The sequence below is a fragment of the Lycorma delicatula genome, chromosome 9 (assembly GCF_047948215.1).
Source record: "Lycorma delicatula isolate Av1 chromosome 9, ASM4794821v1, whole genome shotgun sequence".
In the NCBI taxonomy this organism is placed as follows: domain Eukaryota; kingdom Metazoa; phylum Arthropoda; class Insecta; order Hemiptera; family Fulgoridae; genus Lycorma; species Lycorma delicatula.
The window spans coordinates 113828924-113846749 of NC_134463.1; the positions used below are offsets into that span (position 1 = coordinate 113828924).

The 17826-nt window shown below is 29.3% G+C and overlaps 2 protein-coding genes across 2 annotated transcripts in view; both read right to left on the reverse strand.

The window, feature by feature from the left end:
• LOC142330316 (uncharacterized) overlaps window positions 1–5190 on the reverse strand; it is a 61721-nt gene extending 56531 nt beyond the window's left edge. The window contains exon 1 of the mRNA XM_075375537.1: window positions 5049–5190. Within this exon, the coding sequence (XP_075231652.1) occupies window positions 5049–5133 (85 nt within the window). The 5' untranslated portion in view covers window positions 5134–5190. The remainder of the gene's footprint in view (window positions 1–5048) is intronic.
• A 173-nt stretch (window positions 5191–5363) lies between these two features.
• Window positions 5364–17826, reverse strand: part of LOC142330317 (hexosaminidase D-like) — a 54618-nt gene continuing 42155 nt past the window's right edge. Inside the window, exons 9-12 of the mRNA XM_075375538.1 lie at window positions 11456–11566; window positions 8831–8917; window positions 7943–8149; window positions 5364–5493 (exon numbers count right to left, since the gene is read on the reverse strand). Coding sequence (XP_075231653.1) covers window positions 7981–8149; window positions 8831–8917; window positions 11456–11566 — 367 coding nt within the window. The 3' untranslated portion in view covers window positions 5364–5493; window positions 7943–7980. The remainder of the gene's footprint in view (window positions 5494–7942; window positions 8150–8830; window positions 8918–11455; window positions 11567–17826) is intronic.

Here is a 17826-nt window from a genome sequence, read left to right on the forward strand (position 1 = left end):
CCGACACTTCATTCCACATGAAAATAGCAACTCCACCACTCTCCCTACTGTTCATTAGACAGTCTCTCATAGAAATATACTCTAAATATTATCGCATCTTGTTGTAGAAGATGCATTTCTTGGAAGCACATGATTAGTAGTTCATATGCACGCACCAATACCCTAATATCCTCAATGCAGGACCGAAGACCTCTAATGTTCCACTGAATAATGTTAAGTAAAGGTTTATAGATTCAAATTTCAGGGAAATATATAAAATTAGTTTTATGTGATCCGAGTTTTCTTTTTCGTAGTTTTGATGATAAGGAACTCCGATGCCCTGGGTCGGGTAGTTCCTCAACCACATCCTCCAGTATATGAGGTGATGGAGAAGATTTTTAAGAATGGGAAATCATAGATAACATTCCGGAGGGGCTGGTTGTACGGGCTACCTTAACAAAAAGTTGTTAGCTGCAGCTAACAACTTTTTGTTCACTTTCATCAGCTCTGAAATAGTGGCTGTAAGCAAAGCAACTATCAGATAACATCTGAACAGGTTTTTTTTTTGGCTCATTGCAGGATCTGCACTGCTGATTACCTAACTGTGTGGGAGCTTGTTTTGATGTAGCAGTGGCAAAAGACAGATCTGGTTTAACCAGGATCTGTGAGTTTGTATTCTCTGCGCATAGCTAGAAAAGATAGCATCTGTTCAGTAGAGATTCTGTGAATTGCGTTTTCTTTAAAAGTTGGACAATTTTGGGAGCGAGCTGCATGTGAACCACTGCAGTTCACACATTTTTCATCTTCATGGCAGTTATTGTGGCCTTCCTTAACACATCAAGCACAGATCCCCATCTTCAAGCAAAATGTTGTAGTGTGACTATAATCTTGGCAATAGAAACATCGATATGGGTAGGGTATGAATGGTCATACCTGAACTGACAGTAATGGATTTTTATAGCATAAGTACATATAGCTTTATGACATTCTGAAATTAAATCTATTTTGTCATTAAAATTCAAGAAAATCAGATTGAAGATTTTTATAAAGTAATGCTCTATGGCTGAGTGGTAGCATCTTGGCCTTTCTTCCAGAGATCCAGGGTATGAATCCTGATCAGGCATGGCATTTTTCATTCACTACAAAAATTCCATTTCATATTCCCATGCACAAGCTTAGAGCTTAAAAGGTGAATTATTCATAAAAAAATACATTTTCCAAACTCACTTTCAACTTATTTTCAATTTTTTTTATACAGTTAATCCATTTTATTATTAGCTGAAATTACACAAATAACAAAGCTGAATTTTAAAAAATGTGTCAATTCAAAGACACATTAGTTTTGACTGAATTGGGTGAATGCTATCACTCTTTAAAATCAATTTATCATCCAAAATAATAAAATATACAACCTATGTAAAAAAAAATAATTCTTTTAAACACTGTCACACCTTAAATATAACAAACCCTCGAAGATGACCCTCAACTTCAATTGATAATACCCATGTTCTGAAAATCAATGATCTGGTGATGCAAATCGCCAATTGACTGTCACAGAACTTGCATAAGAGGTAAGCACCTCAAATGGATTATACTATGACATTTTGACTGAAAATCAAAACACGCATCAAGTTACAGCAAAGTTTGTTTTTCATTTGATGACTGAACAGCAGAAAGAACATCGAGTGGACGTTTGTTGGCAACTTCTTGAAGAAGCTGATTATGATGAAACATTCACTGAAAGGATTGTAACGAGAGACGAAAGCTGGGTTTACAGCTACAACATTGAGACAAAAGTTCAAAGGATCTCCACATCTGAAGAAGCACATCAGTGTCAATCCAATGTCAAACTGATTTTTTTTTAATTGTGCATTTTGAATTCTTGCCAAAAAGTGAAACAGTGAACCACGCATACTATCAAGGTATTTTACAACAGTTAAGAGAAAAAATCTGCAAAAAAAGACCAGAATCGTGGTGAAACAACTCATGGTTCCTTCACCACGACTATGCACCAGCACATTCAACTTTGTCAATTCGTCAGTTTTGTCCCAAAAATCAGATAACTTCCTTCCTCAACCTCACTACTCACTAGACCTGGCTCCTTGAAATTTTTTCTTATTTTCAAGATTAAAATCAGTGATGAAAGGGCACCGTTTTGAGACTATTGATGATATTAAAGCAAATTTGTCAAAGACCTTAAAGGTCATTTCAAATGAAGCTATCCAGGACTGCTTTGCAAAGTGGAAACTGGGAAAAGTGTGTGAATAGGAAAGGGGAGTACTTTGAAGGGGATAAGGACCAATAATCTGTAAAATTAATAATAAAGATTAAAAAAATAAAGTTATTTTCTGAACAGACCTCGTACAATCACATTATTTATTTAACCATATATGATTTTTAAGAAACCTTTATTTACTTACATTTTTTCCTAAGCTTTTTATCTTTAACAAATTTAACAGACCACAGATTCTCATAGACTTTTATTCACTTCAGCAATTAAAGTTAATTGCTGAAGTGTTATCTTTGAACATGTTATCAAATTCTATAATATTTTCCATCCTGCTTATATACAAAGATGTACAAGTGACACTTTTTAAGTATTAATAAGTCACTTATCCATGTATGGAACTGTCAGAATTTTAAAAATAACAATGATAATTTAGAAAGACAGACAGTGATCTATAGGTTGTGCCTGAAAATTATGTTTGTAACAGTTCGCTTCTGGGGCAAACATTGTGAAATCTCCAATCCTTGTAAAATCAGTCTTTTGTTAGGTTATCAAGATAGTGATTGTATTCTGGTGTATAAAATATCAACAAATATAATGCAAATACAAATAGATGAAATGTTATAGTTTCAGTGTGAATATTTCTATAAAACAAATCAACTGGTGCACATAAAATGGACTGAATGTGGTATTAATATATTATTATGAAAAAAATCTGAGGTGGATCCAAAGCACTACAGAAGTGCCATGAAAAATGATTTAGATAGTTTATCAAGATTTATTTACTGACATCTGTTTTAGAAGTAAGATCTGTTTAGATTAAGCTTTACCAATTTGCATGGTAACTTATTTTTGTTTCTATTTTAACTATATAGATTATGGTAAGTGACTCCAATTATTTTCATACTAGCAGAATATCTTATTCCACACCCAATAATATGTTGGTGTTAGAATTTTTTGCTGCCTGTAGGTATCTAAGGTATCCAAATTTCACTACCATTACACAATTCATAAATATGAATTTTAAACTATACCACTAGTAGGCATTCTTTCCTTTTATATTTTAAACTATTAATTTATACTCCACAACACTAAACAGATACTCTATTTTTTACCACTAATACTTAAAAGTTTGAGTAAGAAACGAAAATTTGTATACTTTCCACTTTAAAACAAGTTTTATTCTGTTACATGAAAGCACTCAACATTATTTTGTTATGCCAACAGATCAGATAGTCACTTTCGAACAAAATCAAACACCACTAAGATGAAACAACAAAGCAAATTACACTATATATTACTATTTAATGCAATAGTTTTTTTCTTTGTGTATTTCTGATCATTTAAGGAAACAATTTTAAATTATTTATTAACCAAAGATAAGCCAAAATTAAGAATGGACTCTTATTTGAATAATTTAGTCTATGTACTCCATGGAAGAATATTATTGTAGCAAATAATAGAGCTCCATAACACTGACATTACTAATTAAATTTCAAGCTTAATTCTTTTATAGAAGTATATTGTTATCATAAGAATGCTTCAGTAGTAATCTTTCACTGCATATAAATACACCAAAGTTTCCGTAGTATTGAGGTTGTTGTGAATTCACTCTGGGTTGATTCATCATTAAGGTATAATACAAAATGAATAACAATATTGTAATAATAAGAATATAAATTTGTGTATTATCGATTGCTATATGTGAAATATCAATGAACCAGACAGAAATAGAACAAAAATGATGATTTAATATAATCATAAAAGTGACTGCTAAATGGCAGTGAAAATAAGATATAATTTAAAAGGATATCTGTCACACTAATAAATCCTTATAGAATGTGGATTTAAATCATTTATTTGAAAATAGTAATAGTTAAATATATTATTAAATACATAGTAATTGCAGCGATGGCAATGTAACTAACAAAGATTTTAACATTAAACTTGTATTCAGGAATATTTTGGAAAAAATATGTGAACAGCAGAAAATTCCAACAGCATGAAATTATGATATTCTGTAAGAATGAAAAATTCAAAGGTGAATGAATGCCACAATATTCGTACCTTGTAAATTCTATAAAACTTTACACAACTCATACTTTGTTCAATGCATTTAATTATAAAAGCATACATTTAAAAAATTTAATGAGAATTTTAAACAAATATAATAACAGATGATGCCAGATTCACAAATGAAAATGAGAATACTGATTAATAGTGGCATTATTAAAAACTATATTTAAGGGTTTTACAAATATTTATAGTTTCTAAATTGCATTGTACGTTTTACTTTTATTATACATTTACAACAAGAATCTTTCTTTTACAAAAAGAAACAATACTTATAAAACCAAATATTAAAAACTTAACTGATTATTAAGTTCTACATAAATCAGTAATACAAACAAGAATAAAAATGACAGCACTGTCCTAAACTATAATAAAACTAAGATTCTCGTAGTTAGTTAATGCATAATCAACTGGCAGGTATCAAGAAATCAGTCTAATACTAGCATAAATTGGAAAAAATTGTATCTTTATGATGGGATTCTGAAAATACTCTGTTAACACAAAAGAGAACAATTCCTATCAGCTATTATGTTATATATATCTCATAAGTGATTCACAGTAAAGCTTTAAATACAATCATGAAAACAAACAAAAATTTTCTGTCCTGTATTCACAAATAATTCTATTGTTTATCCTTTGTAAAATGGAATAACAGCAAAAAAAAAAAAAAACTAGTGAAAAATTAATGGATTTTTACAATAGTAATAACAAAAAAATCATTAATATTAAAATGAAATATATATGTATAAACATATAAGTTACTACTCACAGTTTTTTTTGTTTAAACCATATATAAATGGATTTATTATTATTAGTCCATGTTTAAACTGTTCGTCCAATTTTAAACAGTCCATTTATAATTTTAATTTGATTCAATCAAGTAGAAATTTTTTTTGCATATTAAGGAAAATTTTGATTAAAAACATCTAATATTAAAAATAATGCTGCTAGGAGACCAAATTTAAGATGATACAAATTCATTGTTTTCTTTACTAATGTTTTATAATACGGTTTAAATTTGAAGACAATAGAGAAATAACAGGTGCATCTCTGAAATTATTATTTTTTTGCTGATAATTACCGTATTAACTTTCAAACAATAATTTCCACAATAAAAAAAAAAATTTATTTAATATAACAGCAATTATCAGTAAAATGTTCCATATGACTTGTACAAGAATTTTTTATTTGACAAATACATAATTTTATTAAATCTGAAACAAAAAAAAATAAATATAAGAAACATACAAATAAACACCCAAAAGAATTTATTTTGATAGAATTAGATACAGCATCAATCCAGAAATAAAAATTCCACAAGTTAAATTTGATAATACTTTTCTTTTTCTGTTTATCCTCTAGAACCAACATCAAGTATTACTTCAGAGGATGAATGAGGATGATATGTATGAATGTAAATGAGGTGTCTTGTACAGCTTCAGGTTGACCATTCCTGAGATGTGTGGTAAATTGAAATCCAACCACCAAAGAACAATGTATCCACGATCTAGTATTCAAATCCATATAAAAGTAACTGCCTTTACTAGGATTTGAACCTCAGAATTCTTGACTTGGAAATCAGCTGATTTTCAATGACAAGTTCAACACTAGACCAATCCAGTGGGTTGAAATTTGATAATATAAAATTACATATTTTTTTATTCTCTCTTAAAAAATAAAAAACATAATTTAATTTATTTTCCTCATACAAGACACTTGTATGAGGAAGTGCATTCCTTATACAAGTGTCATATAAAACAATATATGTGTTCATTCTACTTTAATAGAAGAATTAACACATATATTGTTTTTTAAAGAAAATAATGTATGACAAAACAAGCAATGAGGCCTTATAAATAAAAAATAAATAAACCTTATAAATAATAACTTTGTTAGTTATTTAAAATAAATAAGTAACTCTTCCACTCAAACTCTTCCACTTTTGCTGGTATTTAATATTTTTTTAAGACAATTGAACTTTTTATGACTTCAACTGTTTTATTTAATAGGTAAATTTGAACAGTAAAGAGCAATAAAAAATTAAAATGGCCAATAATACCTCACAAAATACCAGGTGTCCTAGAATTATCTGAATTTTGATGTCTTATTAGAAAAAATAATAATCCTATTAATAAATGGTTAGGCTCTCTTTAACAGCTAATTCATAAAGTTTCCCTCAGCAAATACTAGATATCACTGTGATTGCATATGTCAGTTGCCATGAATCTGCAGATGAAAGCATACTGCATAGAATGGTTTATTGAAAAAAAATCAGATGCACAAGTTCAACGCAATTTTAGAACTCAAAATTTTAGATCCACCCTCTAGAATAAATATTCATTCATGGTATGATAAAATTTAAAGAAACTGGCAGTGTTCAACATAAGAAGGGCGCAGGCAGGTCTAGCAAATCAGATGAAAAAATGGAGACCATTTGTCAGTCTTTTATTTGCAGCCCTGGGAAGTCAACTCTGAGTGCGGCACACAAGTTAAATCTTCTGTGATCTATCATACATGATGTTTTGAAAAAATTATTAAAATTGTGTCCTTATAAACTAAAAATATTGCACCACACTATACCATAAGATTACACTGCAAGAAAGGAATTTTCTGTGAAAATGATTGAAAGGACTGATTAAATGACTGTTATCTTAAAAAATTTATGTTCTCAGATGAGGCTACATTTCATATGTTGGGAAAAGTGAACACTCAGAACATCTGAATAGGAAAATCAGAGACCTACATGTTACACTTGACCGTATTAGAGATAGCCCAAAAATTAATGTTTGGTGTGGATTGTTTCACGATTGTGCAGTTGGACCTTTTTAATTTGCAGAAACAGCAGTTAACGCGAAACACTATCTGGACTTGTTAGAAGGGCTTATTTATCCTCAGCTTGAAGTGTAGTATCTTAATAAATAAATTATTTACTCAATATCAAAGTTGTTCAGATAATTCTCACACACCCGGTATATTAAGTTCTTAAACATATACAAAAGAATAAATTTAAACAATGAAATATTACAAGGTAGATATCAAACTCAAAAAAATGATATTTAAATAAATTACATGGTATTCTTCAGAAAAATGTATTTAAAAAAACAATAATATTCATAACTAAATTTTATATAAAAATATTTTATTGGAAAAATTTCAGTTTAAAAAATATATCATAACATTTAAACTACTTGCATAAACTGGTTTCATAATTTTATACATATATGGTATTTTTTCAAATATGGTGAATAAAAATTGATGGAGAAACAAAACTAAAAAAACCCCTGATATTTACTTATATAACAACTACTACTTGCTGTTGCAATTTCTTCAACAACTCCTATTTTATTACAGATGATACTGCAACCCCTAAAATTTGAAGAATTTCCAACACCTGAAACATCTCAAGAATAAGAGAATAACAAACAAGCTGAGACTTTAAGAGCATGAAGTAAGGATAAAATTCCAATTATCAATCGTACATATTTAATAATCATTCTATTTAAGATAACCAGTTAAGTAGTGCTATATTATTGGCATTTATTGGTGAATATTGATCACATCACTAAAATTGAAATTTGAACAAGTTTCAATAATATAGTCTAATTATTTTTGGGTTTTGATGAAGTAATTTTATTTTATATTAGTATACAAAAAGGTACTTACTGACAATGTAATGGTATGAATGAGAGTAAAACTAATTATCAACTATACTTCTTAATCTGGCTTTGAGCATCCTCGCTAATAGCATTTAAATTTATTCGCAAAGGTTCAATGAGTGTTCCAATCCATTCTTTAATAGTTGTATCATAAAATACTTCTGGCAAATAATGTCGTAAATAATTTTCCAATGAATCCCATTCCAAATTTAAACTAAACATACATATAAAATAAATTAAAAATATAAAAAAAAAACATTAAAATAACAATTAAACAAAATTGATTGTCTACTTCCACAGAAAACTGACTATTGAAATGCTTAAACTACACCATGCATTTATACTTAATCTAAGCAAATTAAAATTAATAATTTTTGTTAAATGCATAATAAAACCAGACAATCATGGGTAAATCAATCAATACTAAACTAACAGCCACTTCCAGAATAAAAAGCAGACTGTTTCGGGCTTACTACAGAAAATGAGGAATCTCATTTATTCTAAAATACAAAATTAATCTGAGTAAAGGATGCCAATCAATTAAGTCCATATAAAAAGGCACCAATAAAAAATCAAACCAGTGTTTCAAACTGAGCTGAACTAATCAATTAAAAATCAATAACTTTATTTTACTTATTTCCAGTTTACTCAAAAAAGAAAAAAATATTTTGGAACGTGATAAGAAAGCTTCAAAATATTTTCATAAACAACAATTTTTTTTGCAAAATATATATATATTTATGTAGTGAGAAATTTTTTTGATAGATGAAATCATTTACAAACTTTTGTCTGTGTCTGGGTAATGTAATGAATATTGACTGATGTCAAGTTCAAGTCAAAAATTGAACTCAGAACATTAATATTATTTCTAATTTAACATAAACATCATACTTACTCATTAAATGCTCGCAACAAACTTTCAATCTGCATAGGATTTGTAAAATTGTTTTTAATTTGCCAACTATTTAGCCAAGTTGCAACTCTGAAAAAAGATTTAAAAAAAAATTATTATAAGCCTCTCTAACAATTTTCTAGTCTGAATTAACAAATATAAGAATATATTATTTAATAAATTACTGGCAGCATTGAAAATTTTGGCTAAAATAAAACATGGTATTTAAACCTATATAAAATAAATATAAATACACTGACTTGCTTTACAAATTCCTAGAAACAAATTCCACAAAAATTTAGAATAGATTTTATTTCTTACTGATTTAGTTATTATTAGTTATTAGTTATTATTGAAATGTTTAAGTGAACTACAAAGCAGGAATAACCGATTTTATTAGAAATTATAATAAATTTTATAGAACTTACAAGTCCATAACATAAAGTGAATATCAAAAGTTAAGTACTAATAACAAAAGTAGTTAGTTAACAACAGTAACAAAACTGTTAACAGTTTGCTATTACTACTTTTGTTAACAGTCCAACTACTTACAATCCCCTATAGTAAAATATTTCCTGTGATTTCTCTGTTCAAAAATTCTTAATAATGAAAAAATTGTTAGAAAATTTAAGGACTTACAATAATGAATGGGTGAGGCACTGGTGTCACAAATTTATAAATGATAATGACATTGCTGAATTTCTGTATCATTTTTCACTTCAAGGAGTAGCTTATTTCTTAACAGGTGGTAGAACAAATCATGAGGACTTGAAAATGACTGCTTATTAAAAAAAAAATTGTTTCTTATTTCTTCAATATTCATCACTTTACAACAGAAGTCTTTGGAAAACCAAGGCAATGTACAAAAATGAAATAGCTATGCAGTAGAAATAATATAGGTCGGCTATTTGTGGATATTACAAATCGATGACAAACTCTAACCACAGATCTAGGATTAATAATGAGCATAACACTGGTTAAATATCATGTCACAACTTATTCATTCAGTCACTGTTATTTTTATATCACTCATAATCAGATGATGTTTTCAGTACAAAATTAATACTGCTGAGCAAAATCTTCTAATACTATGGAGTTCAAATGTTCACATATTATGTTAACTACTTACCAATCAAAAATATAAATAACATTAATTTTTCTTTTGGTTTCTTTTATTTATTGGTTACTTTTCACACTAACTTCATACTAATACTCTTTCCATGAACTGACAAATTTTATCTACTTAAATTGGATAGCTTTTCATTCTGAGAGATGAATGAAATAACTGCATCAGATTAGACCTCTTAAGTGAACATGAAAGACTGTTAGATGAAGGTCAACTGGAGAAAAACAAATTTCTAACCATCCATTATTAATTCCTTGAGGTAATGCTATAAATTAAGTATAATTATCATATCAGCAATTAAATTATAAATAGGTCATTTTTTCACCTCCATCCCTTTTTTTAACCTTGATCCCTTTTACCTCGATACTGGTTTTGCGGGTTAAGTATTTTTTAACTGACTTTACTAGGTCTATATGCTGAGAACGTCAGAACTCAAACAGTTTACACATACTTAGTAACTGGTGGAAGGCTGCCTGTGGATTGACCCTGGGATTCCGTTTCTTTCCTCTTAATTCCTCCTAATAGCAAGCCAGGTTTCTTAATCCCCCTCCCAATACCTAATCATTAACTAATGGCACTGAAGTAAAATAAGATATTTAAGTTTATAAACACTAACTGTATTTAATGTTTTAGCATAATGACTTATAAAATTTAAAATGGATATTATTTGCATTTTTCTGTGTCCTTGTGGGCAGCAAAAAAAATTAATTGTTATAATTATGTAACAGACTCTTTTTTGTCTATGCAAATCATAATCAAAATGGTTGCAGTTGACCAAATATGACACCGAAGTCACTTCCAAAAATGGTATAACCATGCTCAAGAGTTACTATCAACCCATGATAGGCTAAATAGAAGGAAAATTAAAAAGTGAAATCATCTTCAATTGACTTCTTCACAGAAGGCAAAACTCTCCAAAATTCCAAATATGTTCAGGCTCAAAAGACTTTCACACTATTCACCACACAGGAGCTAGTTGTATAATGAAAAAATTAAAAAGGCATCAAACTGGTTCCTTGCTCCAAGTGTTTTCACTTCAATCAGAGCTATATGAAAGACTGTAATGTACAAAAATTAATGTTTCATGTCCATTTTCAAACAGAATATCTTACTACATAACTTTATCTACATACAGTAAAACATTTAGTGCCCCAAAACTAGGATGATTTCAGTTTAACAAATAAACACATTAACAAATAAAACAATTTTGTAAAATTGAAATTACTTTTTCAGACTCTTGCCAATAAAAATAAATACCCTACTGAGATATAGACCAATAAATAGATTTTTATATGTGAAATAAACAGATAAGATATACCGAATGAAAATATTAAATTCAAATTTCAAGTTATACCAGCAGTCAGTAATGTTCAATAAGATTAATGCAAACAGTACCAACAATTCCAGAATACAAAGAGATTTCACAACCACTGTTATATGGTGTTGTTTTTGTATAATATTTAGCTACAACTTTGTATAATACGAAAAATAACATTACTGACTGATCACTTTCAATGATGTTTTTATGCTTGAAACGGAGATTTTCCAACCATTCTATTCCTACAGATATCTTCCAACCTGGATAACTTAATTCTGGTGCAATGGGCTGTGGTCTGAAATATGAAAAGAAAATCAAGACATAATAAATAGTTATTTTTATATGAATGTACAGAAAAAAATAAAATCCTTGTTATTAAGGAGAATATAATTCTCATACTTAAAAAACAAATCTGATGTGGGCACTACATGACTTCCTTGTAGGCCTATTAAATTGCATATACACATTTTTTTAAAATTAAAAGTATATAAAATTTTATTTCATTAATAACTTCTGATATTTTTTTCTTGTTATTATTGAATTATTTATTGTAAAATTTTTTACAATCGGAGGTTAATAATAAAGGTTAATAATAATCGGAGGTTAATTAATAAATCAATATATTTAAATTAAAAAAAAAAGGAGATGAAGTCTGATTTGAACTGATGTGCCTTCCCCTTCTAAGATCCGAAATTTTATTAATTACAATTTCATTTGGGTATAACTATGGAACCAATGAAAATAAGTACCACTTATGATATATTGTTGAAAAGCTCTCGATGAGGGCTTATTACTGCAGTTAAGAAAAAGTCCAAAATCCAAATTATTTTGGATTTTGGGCTTTTTTGGACACTTTTGGTTCAGTCAATTGCAATACTTCCTTTACTTCATACAAGGAAGTAAAAAACCACCTTAATGAATCAAACATCAGACCAATTAGGCAAATAATGTAGTACACAAGAGACATGATGGCATCTCCAGTTTAATCTACTAAAGAAGATTTGGAAGAATATAATGGGAATAAAATCTCCGAAAAAAAAATCACTATTCTCATCACTTCAACTCCTGCAAACAGTAAAAGATATCCACTTTGAAATAAATGTAAATTCAAAATAATATTTTATATAGGCCTAATAAATTCAAGCAAGTAAAATATTATCACTAATAGTGATAAGACATATTTAATGTGTGCAAATAGAATCTAATTTCATCACTTCTTTCAATCTTCCAAACATTCAGTTAAGTAGTTTTCTTCTGCACAATTCAAGAACACCACATCCAGATGTAGTGTTATACAGATCTATCACTGTAAAAGAATGTTAATGCATGGAAAACAATATTTTATTTTAGGACCAAAAATCTAATAAATTAATAAAATGTTGTAATTACATAATCTATAAAACCTCACAAAATATAAGTTTTATATTAGCTTAATCTCAGTCATGTAAACTTCTACTCTAAGCTCAGTCAACAGCCCACCAGCCATTATAGTTTTTAGTTTCATCTGGCAAGAATTTCACTTGAGCTCTCATCTTCTACATAAAATGCATATGAACCGAGGCCAGCCATACTTCTTGATTGATTTTTTTATAGATGATGGTTTGAGAAAAAATTTCTAAGCTTCAAAAATTCTGTCTGTTCTCTCATTTATTTAATAATTTGTAGTTTAACAAGTCTATGTATTCCAGAAACTTTTTCTACGTTTTTTTTTTTACTGATATTTATAATCATATTCCCAGAAATAAAAAAAAAAAATTTTTTTATTTTTTATCTGATCTACCTTTTTATTTTACTTTATTGCTCAAAAACGTTGTGATATGACATTGTCTGATTATTGTAAAAAACTATTAAATAACAGAATTTTTAAATACTATTTAACTCTTTAACTAGTAGTTTTACTGTTAAATGCATTGTAGGATTTTCTTCAAGTGTTGGTGTAACTGAGAGTATCAGTGAATCTTTTAAAACTGTAAAAACTTAATTAATTTACTGTATATTGTTTTGAAATGTCTAATTACAAAATCAAAACCATTATGAAACAAATTATCATCTGTTTTCAGATTAATTCAATCAACAACTAGAATAATCTCATTTTTTAACCTCAACATTACCAACATTTTTATTACTCCTGTACTCATATTCAAAATTCAAAACAATGTGGGGTATTCAGTTTTAACTCAACAAATTATCGGTGGATCACTAGTTTTGATTTTGATGATATTTGGTAAATGATAACTAGCCACCTTGCAGTAGCCAAAAAATATTTTTTTATATTTAAAAAAATTTTTTTCCTGAGTAAGACTATTTTCTAACTTGCCAACAGTTAAAAACAGCCATTTTAGTCACTTTTTCCATGAGCTGTAGCATTCTTATTTTACATTGTACAGAGGGTCAAAAAGGACTTTTTGGAAAGATTAACGATGGAACTTCATTTTAGTGTACTTAAAATTCATTTTGTTACATAACCAAATCTAGTAATGTTTACTGAATTTACATTTACAAATTTTTTTTTTTTACCTTTTTTAACTCTTAGGTATAGTAGTATTTAAATTGGACTGTTACCGAGTGTTCTTCATTAAAAAAAATGGCCACCAAATCATAAGATTTTGAAAATATCTCTTTTGGGGCCCAAAAACCACATTCGGGACAGGTGGCCAAAATCTGAAATTTTTACAGTAGCCAAGTACTTTTTATGTACTTTAAAATCATATAAAATTTATTTTGTTACTCAAAGGGATTGACGAGTAATGAAGCCAACAAAACCGCTAAAATCACTGTTCCTTCTAACCATAAACAACATATCCAAAAATACTGATGTTATGTATTTTTTTCAAATTATAAAAATTACAACTAAACTCATTAGAATGAATAAATTGATAATTAATAAACAGTCAATTACAAAATGATAAACAATTCAAATATATTAACAGGTAGTTCAATTCACTTTTACCTTATTTTACTCCTGCTAATGGAAGTTATGAATAAATCTTGCAGTTTTTGATAACAAACTTAACTTAGTATTCCTGCCATTTTTTTATTAAGTAGAACTGATAAGTCCTCATTCATATTTGGTGCAATGTTGTATCCTCTTCCAGTAGTTGATAGAAAAAGTTCTGAAGGGGTGAGAATCTTTAAAATATTTTCCAGTTGAACCGATGACTAATTATCCCTCAATGATTTCTTAACTAAAGTACCAGAATCCTGCGGATGGAAAAAGTGTATTTGATATTCCTCTTCATTTTCATGTATTTTGACTTCAATGACTTTGCCTAACCACCACTTGCCATCGTATATGCAGCAGACATAATTTTTACATTTTGGCTTCAGTAAACCTACAAAACAGTCAGAAATACTAATGTCTTTGTGTACTGATACTAACGTAAATGTTTTTGATTCAGATATCGCCCGGACTTTCAGAATACATTTCTAACTAGTTGGAACATAACTGTGAAAGGTTTTTGTTTCTGGGACTGTTGTGACCTGGTAACGAGAACTGAAGTATTCATCAGACTCTTGAACATTTTTATTAGAGCAGAAAATAAATGTTATATTTTTAATATTGTCTTTGCAATAATTGTGCGTTTCAATCATTGTGTAACAATTTGATTGTTGACTGTCCTTTGAAGGCTTGTTTTAGTCACAGTTCTTTTTACATTTCCACCAATACTATCACATGATCCTTTTCCATGGTAGGAAGCAAAAAAAATACCATTCAGCTGTGATTTCAAAATCTTCTTGATGGTAGCAAAAATTTATGAAATTTTTTTTGTTTTTATACTGGGCTGAGGAGCTATCAGAAAAATAGAAATAACTTGTGGTAGCAGTGTTTTTACTTTATTTATAACTTGCTTTTGGAAGCAGAAGAACGATGTTGTATTATGGTTAAAGTACTAACTAATCACACAGTAGCTTTGGCTTTGTAATTTTCCTTCTTTTTTAAAATAGATGAGAAATGGATGTACTGTGGCATAAGTTTTTGACCAGTAATATGACTGGACTTTATCCTGTACCACAAAAACAAAATTTTGAGAGGTCTCAAAATTAGCTTGTTTCTTTGCAAACAAAATGATGCCTTTTAGATTATTTAAATTTTCAGTAAGTTTATCTAAGTACTCTTGAAATGGAAGAATTTGAGTAGTTAGTTCACAATGATCAACAGAAATCCACTGTTTGAAGATAATTTCAGAATCAAAATCATCGAGCTTTCTTGCAGAAATCTCAGCACTTCATTAGTACCTGGACATTTTTCACACTGTGACAGCCTGCACATTTCATTCATTTTCTATATCACATACCATGGTTGAAAGGAAAATTTTATAATCAATTTCATTTTTAGAGCAGATAACAAGTTTTACATTTTAGTGGGTGACACACACACAAAGTGGGTATCTGACTCATCAGCCAGAACACAAAATTTAGGTCTTAAATCAGCAAATTTAAAAACCAATTTATAAATTATGTTTTTCTTTGAAGGCTGTGTACAATTCTTTTAATTTACATAAGGTAAGCCTTTTCTGAATATTAACTTTCTTCCCGTCAGCTTGTCTTACAGGGACACAATCCTTCTTGCCTGGCATCATTGGGCTATGCTCATCATTCTGGTAAATATCTTGGACATATTTAATAACATTTTCATAAATTACATGACTGGGTTTCTTTTTGCCGATTTGTGGCAAAATTCCACTTGTTTTAACTAACTGTTCAGATTGATGGGCTAAATACTGACTAACACTAAACTCAATTTGAATTTTCTGAATGCTCCAGCTGCTTGGTAATTAACTTAAAATATTAATTTTTTCCTGGGTTGATGTAACTATTATCATTTTATCCTTTATTTTAAATGACTAATTCTTCATATTCCCTACCTAAATTAGCCTAATTCTGTGGTACTAAACTGGTTTCTTCTGTAGAAATATTAAAATCAAAGGAATCATTTAATTTACTGGTAACTGACTCGGCTATTTTTGTAATTTTATTTTTTTTAAATTGGTTTCTTTGTGCTGCTCGATAATTTTTGAACCTTAAGGGGGGAAATGTCAAATGCTGAACAAGCTTTATTGTTCAGACTGACTCTGATCAACTACTGACTCAACTATAACACAAGCTCAAATATATCTTGACATTCCGGTTCACTTTCTGTATCATCTTGTGATTTTTGTATTTTGTTCAGGGATTTTGTACATAGTGCTCTACCAGGAATTAATTTTAAATTTGGATTGCTTATTGAAAGTGTCAAAGAGATTTCTTAACCAGTTTAGTGAGACAGCTAAGTGGGTCAGAGCAACTTTTCCCATTAATATGAAAATATTTATCTAAATATTCAGTTTTATGAACAGTACAGATATTTTTTTGTTTCAGCACATCCACTTCTTAAAGATATCAATGTTATTTGCTGTTTAGTATACTCTGAAATATCATGCAATACTGAAGATCTATTGTAAGTCAATTTGTGACATACTGTTTCAGTGTGAATGCCAACTTAACACTCTATAATCCATTTTCTTATAAAATGCAAGGGTTCTTACAATAATAATACAGTTAGTATAAATTATAGAACCACCAACTGAAACTCAATTTATCCTATGTCAGTTTCTCTACAGTTAAAATAAAATTTTCTCTTTTAATTAATAAAATTAAAAATAAAAGATATCGCATAAAAAAGAAGTTCACTGCTAATAAAATTACTTTATAAACAAGTGTACATTATCCAACCACAGTATTAACACTAGCAACAATACAACATATGACATTGAAATCAAAACAGTAGCTGAGCCTTCTACATTGTTTACATTCAGGATTACGCAAACATTCATGTCCATGCATGTCTATTCACTTTCGTGTTTAAACATGAGTTTGTGTGCACGAGTCATACTTTAAGTAACAAACTATTTAGTATATAAGCTATTTTCATTATAGACATATCAAAATATTTTGTAAAATAGGCTTACATTATTATCTGACAAAATACATCCTGTGAATTTTTTGGATACATTGTTAACGGTTAGAAGGAATGGCTTTTTCAGCGGTTTTAATGGCTTCATTACTCATCAACCCCTTTGGGTAACAAAATAAATTTTATATGCTTTTAAACCTCCTCTATGAATCATGAGACCTTGCCGTTGGTGAGGGGGCTTGAGTGCTCAGGGATACAGAGTAGCTGGACCGAAGGTGCAACCATATCGAAGAGGTATCTGTTGAGAGCCAGACTAAGGAATGATTCCTGAAAGAGGGCAGCAGCTCTTTCAGTAGTTGTTAGGGGCGTGAGTCACAATGACTTAAACGGCCGTATCAACATCACTCAGTCCTCTGAGTACTGCGCAGCTGAAAGCAATGGAAAACTACAGCTGCTTTTTTTTCCAAGAAAATGTGGCTCTCTGCATTTTCACATAGCAATAATGGAGGCGCCTTCCTTGGTAAAATATTCCAGAGGTAAAATAGTTCCCCGTTCGGATCTCCGGGTGGGGACTACTAAGGAGGGGGTCACCAGAAAATTAAAAAATAACATTCTACGAGTCGGAGCGTGGAATGTTAGAAGCTTAAAAAAGGTTGGTAGGC